Below are 9,401 nucleotides of genomic sequence, written 5' to 3'. Positions count from 1 at the left end.
GAGTCCGCTTCTTGTTCGGATTCCGGGTCTGATTAGAAAGGCAAAGGAGACAACATGAAGAAGTCTCAAGACGTTGGTGGCTCGGCAAAGAGAGGAGTTTTCAACCCAACCGTTTCCTATGAAAGAGATCTTGGCTATGAGATGAGTTGGTATACAAGTCCTAAAGAAGATACTGTTGTGCTACTACTTATGCTTCTGATGTTTACCGTCTTGTGTTCTTCTCTTTGAGGTTTGTGGAATAAATGTTTTTTTTTTGTTTTCTTGAGAGAACTGATTGATGAATGTTGAGCCGTTTTGTGCAGCTGTTTTGTCCTGTCTCTTCTAGAGAAGAAGTCAAGAACCATGTCTAGCTTAAGACATCGTGTTCTTCCGCCTCAGATATTGCTCAACTGGTCTAAAGAAGCTTCCTTCTGCTTGTGGTTACTTCACCCTGAGCCTACCTATCGACCGTCCATGAGGTGTGATTGATTCTTTCTTTAATGAGAAAAGTTCTTTCCTTATAGAGTCTTCTTGTCTCCTTGCAGTGAGTTGCTGAAAAGCGAGTTTATCAACGAACCTAGAGAGAGTTTGGAAGAGCGTGAAGTTGCGATAGATCTAAGGGAGAGAATCGAGGAGCAGGAGTTTACTGCTAGAGTTTTGTTTCTGATTCAACAAAGAAAGCAAGAAACGGCAGACAAGTTGCGTGATACGGTTTCGCTTCTTTCTTCCGATATTGAGTCTTAAAAAGACAGCTGAGCTTGAAGCAAAAAGGAAACGATGTCCTTTCGTTCGTTCTTGGTCTCAGGAAAACGGATCAGACAAGGAGCTGAGGGAGTTGAAGCAGAAGAAAACGAGGATGATACTCTAAACAGCACGCTTCTTGAAAGCTCTCGTTTAATGAGAAACTTCAAGAAACTTGAATCAGTCTACTTTGCAACAAGATACAGACAAATCAAAGCTTCTGCTTCTGCTTCTAAAGACAAACCGTTGGCAGATACTACTACTCAGCGTTGATAGTGATGGTAAAAGTTCAGTAAGCAACCTGACACAACCGGATTCTAGACAAGGCGGGTGGATTGATCCATTCCTTGAGGGTTTATGCAAGTATCTGACTTTCAGTAAGCTGACAGTGAAAGCAGATTTGAAGCAAGGGGACTTGTTGAATTCAGCTAACCTCGTTTGCGCGATTGGGTTTGACCGTGATGGGGAGCTTTTCCCCACGGCTGGGGTCAACAAGAAGATCAAGATATTTGAATGCAAGTCCATAATAAATGATGGCAGGGACATTCACTAACCTGTGGTGGAACTAGCTAGCCGGTCTAAGCTAAGTGGTATATGTTGGAACAACTACATTAAGAGCCAATTGCATCTAGTAACTTTGAAGGCGTGGTTCAGGTTAGTTCTGCTTTATTGAAGTTAATGCTCTTTATAATACTTCATCCGTTTCATATCAAGTGAATTATAGAGTAAATTTTGTTTTAGAATTTCAATGCAAAATTTATTAATTTATTTTTCAGTTTATTTTTCTATTGATTTGAATATAGTTAGGTGTATAAGTAACTAGTGGTATTCCGGCGCTACGCGCCGGGTTCATATGTTTTATCCTCTAATAATTTTCAAATGAATTCAATTTTTTATCTATTTATTTGATAGTAGTTAGAGATAGTAGTTTATTACTTTATTTTAAAGTTGTTTATGTCAAAAATGAATAGTATAAGTGGTTTCACTGATCGGTTCAATAAAAATAGAATAAATAGCTGATAACTGCACCAAAATAAATATAGTTGAACTTAAAACATAAAGTAAAATTGATGTTCCAAAAAAACATGTAAATGCATGTGTTTGTTTTTGTTTATGGGAAAGTTCACATGTATGACATAATGAAATTAAATTTTGGAAAAAGATGACATAGACAATTTAGTATTATTTTTATCCTAAAAGAGCGATGTAATTTTTTAATTCGTAAGAGATATAAATCTCACATATATTACTTATTTAAATTAATAATATGAATATTCCCTATATTTATGGTAATTAATACTTTCCATATTTTGTGAATTATAATAATTCTAATTTTTATGCAAACTATACACTCCATTAAATTTAAATATAATTTTTTCATGCATAGTATTATTTAACGATCGAATATGAATATATAAATAATTTTATTTTGAAAAAATATTTATTATATTGTTTTTACATAATAATGATATCGATCGTACATATTTTTAGATTTTTACTGGTTTTCTAGAATTTTTAATTAAAATTCTTTTTACTAAATTTGAACCGGATTATACACAGGTCACTGGATCTATCGATTCGCGGGTCTTTCGGATAAGAAAATCAAATAGTATAATAGAACAATTTTTTTGAAAATTCAAATAGAAAAACTTGAAAATTATTATTTTAAAATAAAAGTTATAAACTCAATCGAATTTTATTAGAATAGTAAAAAGTTATCGGCGTTTTTAGAGAGCGGATCAAAATCTAGTTCTCTTATAAAATAATAGCAGTGGTGGTATCTCTTAGTGATCTTGTTTGGATGACATATTATTGTAGACTTAATAACTCCCACTTAGTTGTTTGTAGAGGGGTGGGTGAGGTAACAGCTGAGTAGCTCATAATTGAGAGTTTGTGTTCTTGTCTATTTATTGTGACCCTTTTTTGGAATACGCTAAGTTCTTATGAGGGCTTATGGCAGCCCTAACGAAGAAGACCCATGGGTGAGCGGAGCCACTTATAGGTAAATTACATTGTGTTTGTAGGTTTGTTATATTTTCCTGTAAAAATTTTATGCTATTTCTCATACAATTAAGTTATAATATATGCGGGACGTAGTCAAAAACACGTCAAAACACACACAAACGCACAAACATTAAACCAATATCTTTATGTGTACTTTTGAATGTTTCTAGTGACAGGGGAATGTAAACCCATGAAGAAAAAATCACAGAAGAATTGCAGGAACGTATTTAACGATATGAAAACAATAAGGAAGCTGTTTTGTAAATGCATATTGTCCTTCTCATGAAAAAGCTTGTCAATACAAAGCTGAGTCTGTAGAGATACATAGTGAAATAAACTAACAACAGTCGTTTGTCTCAAACATTTGCGGGTCTCAGACACAACATTTCGTAGCTATGTGCGTCTCTGTTTTTAGATTCCTGGCCTGTGAAGTATGGAAAGATATCTGGTTGAAAAGGCTCTGCAGCTTTGACCTGAAAATTGATGAACAAAACTATATGAGACAAACAACGAACTATCTATGTAGATCTACGGTTCAAGTTGGTTACTCACAGAGACCATAAGCTTATCCACAAGTGTCTGAGATAAGGACATTTGGTAGAGACGGTAAACTCAAGGCAGCCATTGAAGAACAACATCCTGGAAGAAGATCAAAATCAAGCAAAGGACCACTGTGGAGTAACTCTAATGGAGAAATGTGCCAATCTCCTACATTTTCAGTATCTAAATTATACATAATAGTATATATAAACCTGTGAGCGTGGGAGTTTGGTTTGGTGCAGGTGGGCAGAGTGATATACCCATTTAGATATATATTAGTATATAAAAATAGAATTTAACTAATCGTATTCCAAAAAAAGTCTGACCTTTTCAAGATCTAAACGATTGCATTTTCAGGACTTTATCAATTGGCCCTTTGGTTGTGTCTTTCCCTTTTCCATCACTTTTCTCTTCTAACTGAGCGTGTCTTGTTGAGATGCACTGACAATCTGGTTCATCTCAGGTGTCCAGTCCAAAGAATAAACCTGTGAATCCACACATGTTAACGTTAAAAGTTGGGATCTTTACCAAATCCTTCAAAAATGAAAACTATTCAAATCTTAAAGAACGTTCAGACTTAAACTCCAGACTTAAACTCCTCCACGAATGAAGCTTTAAGATTGGCTACACTAAACACTTAATCACAAGCTACAAAACTCCATAAAGATGCATACTTGGATGAATAAAAATATATACCTTGCAGTGGAGGAATAAAAAGATATATTTGCAGAATATATGTAACCAATGAGATGAAACTTCTCATTCACCTTTCTGGCAATAGTTTGAAACCAACAACCGTCACTCGGTGGCAATAGTTCACATCCTGTAGTCCGTCTGTAAAAGCAGCTGAGTGGTGGGAGACAGCCATCGACGTTGCGTCCCGAACAGCTCCCACATCTGTGTCTGAACTCTGAAGCTGTCTCCAGCTTCTACGCTGCCATTAACGTCCACGGCTTGGCCTCTGTGTCAGACCTCATCACTCAAAACTGCTTCTACAAAGATCTCGTCCTCTCATCACTCTAGAATATAGATAAACATAGAATGTATATATTAAAACAGGTTTACAAAATATTTGAACCGGTTTATACCATTAAACAAAATTAAAAAAAAATTAAAAATACAACACTAAACCTAATCTAGAGGCCGCCATCTTCTTGTTGAACTCTCCACCGCTGGCAAACTTGAGCGTCATGCCTCCTCCTTCGCCTTTTCATCCCGCCTCTTCCGCTGTCTGTTCGTCCAGCTTCCTCCACCTCACTTCCTCCACCTCGTGAATTCTCCGTCCTCCTCCATCAGCTTCTCTGCCTCCTCCAACTTTCTTTACCAAGACAAAAACAAATCGAAATCAAAACTCACAGAGAGAGCGAGAGAGAGAGAGAGAGGAGAGAGAGAGAGAGAGAGAGAGAGAGAGAGAGAAGAGAGAGAGAGAGGAGAGAGAGAGAGAGAGAGAGAGAGAGAGAGAGGAGAGAGAGAGAGAGAGAGAGAGAGAGAGAGAGAAGAGAGAGATCGAGAGAGAGAGGAGAGAGAGAGAGAGAGAGCGAGAGAGAGAGAGAGAGAGAGAGAGAGAGAGAGAGAGAGATGTAACCGTGACAGAGCGAGGCACGGGAGAGAGAGAGAGAGATCCGGCATGGCAGAGAGGAGAGAGGAGACTGGTGGTGGTTCTCGCCTTCTCTAGAGCGAGGCACGGGAGAGAGAGAGAGAGATCCGGCATGGCAGAGAGGAGAGAGGAGACCGGTGAAATCGGAGGCGTTAGAGATACTGAATAAGGGAAAAAAAACAAAAAACCGTAACCAATTAAGCGGCGACACGTGGCGACATATGCCCACCCCTAAAGAATGACGTGGCTGCAGGAGGTGGGAGAAAATTCTCCTTTATTATTATAGATAGATAGATAGATAGATGTTGTTTTTAAAAAAAATATACAAAATTAAATATTTTCTGAATCTGTGTGTAAAAATCTGAAATTACCCTTAAAATTAAACGGACGGAGTATTAGTTGATGGCTAAGGGCATAAGTGTTATTTGTTAGGCATGGGATGTTGCAAGAGGACAGTTAGTTACAGAGATGAAGGAGCATGAGAAGCGTGTATGGTCCATTGATATATCAACAGCAGATCCAACATTGTTAGCAAGTGGTAGCGATGATGGTTCTGTGAATCTGTGGAGTATCAATCAGGCAAAACTCTAAAACTAAACCAACATGTACTTAAAAACCGGTTTCTCGGATTTTCTAGAGTTTTAGACTACTTTAAAGGGTTGTACATTGTTGACGGTTGAATTTGTGGTTTCAGGGGGTTAGTATTGGAACAATTAAGACAAAGGAAAATGTATGTTGTGTCCAGTTTCCCTCAGACTCGGGTCGGTCTTTAGCATTTGGTTCAGCTGATCACAGAGTTTACTACTATGATTTAAGGAACCCTAAGCTTCCTCTTTGCACAATGATTGGTCACACCAAGACTGTAAGTTATGTCAGGTTTGTAGATTCATCAACACTTGTGTCATCTTCAACGGATAACACTCTGAAGCTATGGGACTTATCGATGTCTGTTTCTGGTGTTAATGAAGCCCCTGTTCACTCATTCATGGGACACACTAATGTAAAGGTACCTATTGATCTGTTGGAACTCTGCTTTTTTTCAAGCCCTGCTTTGTCTAGATGATAAACACATTTATGTTCTTGCATTGTGTGTAGAACTTTGTCGGATTATCGGTCTCTGATGGCTATCTAGCAACAGGCTCGGAGACTAATGAGGTATGTCTACTCTCACTTCAATGATAAACAAAAAAAAATAGGATGAACCTTTGAACCTATTGTTGAATAAAAAAGTGACTTGGTTGTGCTTCACTGGACAGGTTTATGTGTACCACAAGGCATTTCCAATGCCGGTTTTGTCATACAAGTTCAAAACTGTAGACCCTGTGTCGGGGCTCGAAGTAGAGGATGCCTCTCAGTTCATATCTTCTGTCTGCTGGCGCGGACAATCTTCCACCTTAGTTGCTGCAAACTCCACTGGAAACATCAAGATTCTGGAGATAGTATGAACCAAATGTGACCCAGGGAAAAATAATAGTTTTCAGAGGTTTCTTATTCTTAGTTTGATTGGTATAGGAAACAATTTTGGGAGAGTGAGTGAGTAGTAAAAGTGGAAACATGGTTGCTACTGTGTATTTGTGTATAGAAGCATCTTTGTATATGTGTAGTATACTTATTGTAAACCCTAATTAAACCAGTAAGTAACTTGACATACAAGGAATCCTTAAATCTCTTCAATCTGTGTGTGCTATTAACACTGAGTCTTTCCTGATTTAGCTTTCTAATGGATGCAAATGGCTTGACCATCTTGAAATTCATGACTCCAAACACAAGACATCTTTTGATATCTTTGTTGAGTCGTAGGAATCAAAAAGCATTCTACTATTAGTTTTTTTTTTTTTTGTATAGCTTCAGATTGTGTATACCTGGAATGAAAGGGGACCTTACCTCATGAATCTTCAGCATAAACAAAGCTTGTAGATCTTCCTAAGCCACACAGAGTTTGTGATATGTATTAATGTTGAGAACCTTCTGTCCCAGACAGTGTTTTTAAATCTATCCTTTACGTTGAGAAACCTTCTAGTGGACTTAGAGGCTTCTCCTTCCTTAAGCGGGCCGAGTGTTTCAGAAACGAACGAGAAGCTATGGCTGTCACCAGCTTCGCACCTCCATGGCTCGTTCTGAGACAAGCGTTTCGAACAGTCGCAGCTTCCTCTTCTTCTTCTTATCTTCACCCAACTCACAATCACACAGTCCTTCCTTGGTCGCCTCTCCGACACTCAGGTTCATTTCCCATAACAACTTATCTTTGTTCTGTTATGTTACTTCGTGTTCTGTCATAAAGTCTTGATATTTTAGATTCAACATCATCATTCTCAACACCCTCAATTTGATTCTTCTTACTAATTGGAAATTTAGGAACTTTAATTGAGAGCAATGCTTATCATCAAACTAACTAACCGTATGAGCCTGAACCTTCTAGTTACTTAGATTCAATCAAAAGTTGTTTATCTTGATTGTAACCCCACGAATAAAAATTGCAGCTTTGAGAAGATGCCACGTTGCAGAAGCAATGAAAGGAGATGTAGAGCTTGTCCTCAAAGGAGTTGGAGACCAAGCTGTTGCTAAGGAAGTCAAACACATCCTTGAAATGGTATTGGCCCTTTTTTGTCTATCCTTTGAAGTCTATCTCTGTTTCAGTCTCATTCTCTCGTGGGGGGGGTTTGTTGTAGGCGAGACGCGCAACATCAAGAAGAGAAGTTCTTCACACAGATTTTCTCACACCACCTGTTGTTAAGGAATCAGTTTCAGTCTTGGGAAAGCTTGCTGATGTTGCAGTTGTTGCTCAGGGCGGTTACCCTGAGGTAATTTTTCACCTTTTAAGTATATGTTTCCTCTGAGACTGTAAGCCTTAAAGCTCTGGAATTGTGCTTTTGTCTTAGGCTGAGCGGTGTAGGATCTCGGTTGGACATCCTGATGTATTAACCAATGATCCAGATATAGTTGCAGCTTTGAGGTACAACAACCAAGTTCATGAATTCTTGAGCTTTGTTCTTGTCTGAGTATGTTGTTTTTTTTCAATTTCTAGCATCACAGGGAATCTTGGGTTTCAAGCTTGTTCTCATGGCGACTTCCTTGGAGCGATTCTTGGCACTGGAATCACCAGGGACAAGCTTGGGGATATCTTGATTCAGGTTATAACATCTGAATGATTCTCTGTATAAACAAACATTCTTCAGCTCCCATTAACATTGTTTCTTTTGGCTACTTTACTTTGATGGTAATGAAGGAAGAAAAAGGAGCTCAGGTCCTGATAGTTCCTGAACTAGTTGACTTTATTGTTTCAGCTCTCGACAAGGTTAGATTATTTATATAACCCATAAACCAAGATCTCGGATCAGCAGTACTCTGATCTTATGATAATGAATCTGTCATATATAGGTTGGGAATGTTTCTGTAACTTGTAGTAAGATACCTTTGCTTGCTCTTGAATACGAACCTCCTAGGTAATGATTCTTCTTTACCTTCAAAAAGAGTTTCTGCTTTGGCTTGATTCTTTTGTTTTGTTAGGACTAATTCATTCAAAACGGTGGAAGCCTCGTTGAGAATTGATGCAGTAGCTAGTGCTGGTTTCAAGATTTCGCGGTCAAAGCTAGTTGATCTGATTAGGTAAATTAGCTTTCTTTTCTTTTTGATCTTCCATTGCATTCTCATGTTTGCTGAGAAAAAAAGATCATTCTTCTTTGTTGTTACCTCGCAGTAGTGGGGACGTTCGGGTTAACTGGGCTACGGTTACCAAGAACGGAACCACGGTAAAGACTGGTGATGTTGTCTCTGTTAGCGGGAAAGGGAGACTCAAGGTAAGACTGTAAGAAGTGAGTTTAGTTAGTGTTTGGTTTCAAAAACGTTAATGTTTTGAGTTAATTGGTGTTTTAACTTTTAATGCACAGATTGGAGAGATCAACGAGACGAAAAAAGGGAAATATGCAGTTGAAATCATCAGATATCTCTAGAATGAAGCTGTAACAAGTTATCAAAGGCTCTTTACTTCTTCTTCTTCTACTTCTCATAAATTGATATTTACTTTTTTATTATTTGTATCTTGACATTTTGTAGAATCATAGTAAAGTTGAAAGGAATAAATTAATCTTCAGCTATCCTCAGGGCCGGCTTACAAGGGGGGACAAGCGGTGCGACCGCCCCGGGTCCGAATCCGTGTCCCTCCGTGTAATGATAAATAAGGGGCCCAATTTTTTTATAAATCTATATTTTTATATATAAAAAAAATTATAAATACAATACATAAAATTGAAAAGGGCCCAAAATTATTTGATTTTATTTTCATTACAAAATATACAAAATATTATTGATTAAATTTTAAACATTATCTCTATATAAATTTTAGAGAGTAAAAAATTTTTTTTTGTCCTAGGGCCCCTAGCAGTGTTGAGCCGGCCCTGGCTATCCTCCATACGAAATACCAATCAACTTTTAGTTGCATATAATTTATGATAAACGTACAAGAGTAAATTTATGATCGAAAGAGTCGAGAAATCAATCTACTAATAATAGCAATCCAAATTAATTCCAAAGGTTGTGTCAT

At 37.7% G+C, this 9,401-nt stretch overlaps 1 protein-coding gene, 1 long non-coding RNA gene and 1 pseudogene across 3 annotated transcripts; 2 read left to right on the top strand and 1 right to left on the bottom strand.

The window, feature by feature from the left end:
- Positions 1-91: 91 nt before the first annotated feature.
- LOC106445731 lies at positions 92-6,532 on the top strand (annotated as a pseudogene).
- LOC125597638 lies at positions 3,591-4,549 on the bottom strand. Its single transcript, XR_007331863.1, has 3 exons — positions 4,396-4,549; positions 4,032-4,283; positions 3,591-3,749 (listed from the first exon to the last, which is right to left on the bottom strand). It is a non-coding gene; the product is annotated as an uncharacterized LOC125597638 (long non-coding RNA).
- Positions 6,533-6,845: 313 nt separating the features above from the next.
- On the top strand, positions 6,846-8,955 carry LOC125597637 (putative RNA-binding protein YlmH). Of its 2 annotated transcripts, none has more exons than XM_048772242.1 (10): positions 6,846-7,081; positions 7,342-7,451; positions 7,531-7,662; positions 7,741-7,814; positions 7,887-7,992; positions 8,088-8,156; positions 8,240-8,304; positions 8,369-8,467; positions 8,559-8,658; positions 8,749-8,955. In XM_048772242.1, the coding sequence occupies exons 1-10, from the start codon at positions 6,943-6,945 to the stop codon at positions 8,809-8,811; spliced, it is 957 nt and encodes a 318-aa protein (XP_048628199.1). In that variant the 5' UTR covers positions 6,846-6,942; the 3' UTR covers positions 8,812-8,955. The 2 variants fall into 2 exon arrangements, with proteins under 2 accessions (XP_048628199.1, XP_048628200.1); XM_048772243.1 differs by having other exon boundaries at positions 8,559-8,673.
- The last annotated feature ends 446 nt before the right edge of the window (positions 8,956-9,401 follow it).

The sequence above is a fragment of the Brassica napus genome, unplaced genomic scaffold, assembly GCF_020379485.1.
Source record: "Brassica napus cultivar Da-Ae unplaced genomic scaffold, Da-Ae ScsIHWf_1507;HRSCAF=2103, whole genome shotgun sequence".
NCBI lineage: Eukaryota > Viridiplantae > Streptophyta > Magnoliopsida > Brassicales > Brassicaceae > Brassica > Brassica napus.
Note: the sequence above shows the minus strand (reverse complement) of the source record. Positions and strands in the feature narration are given on the sequence as shown.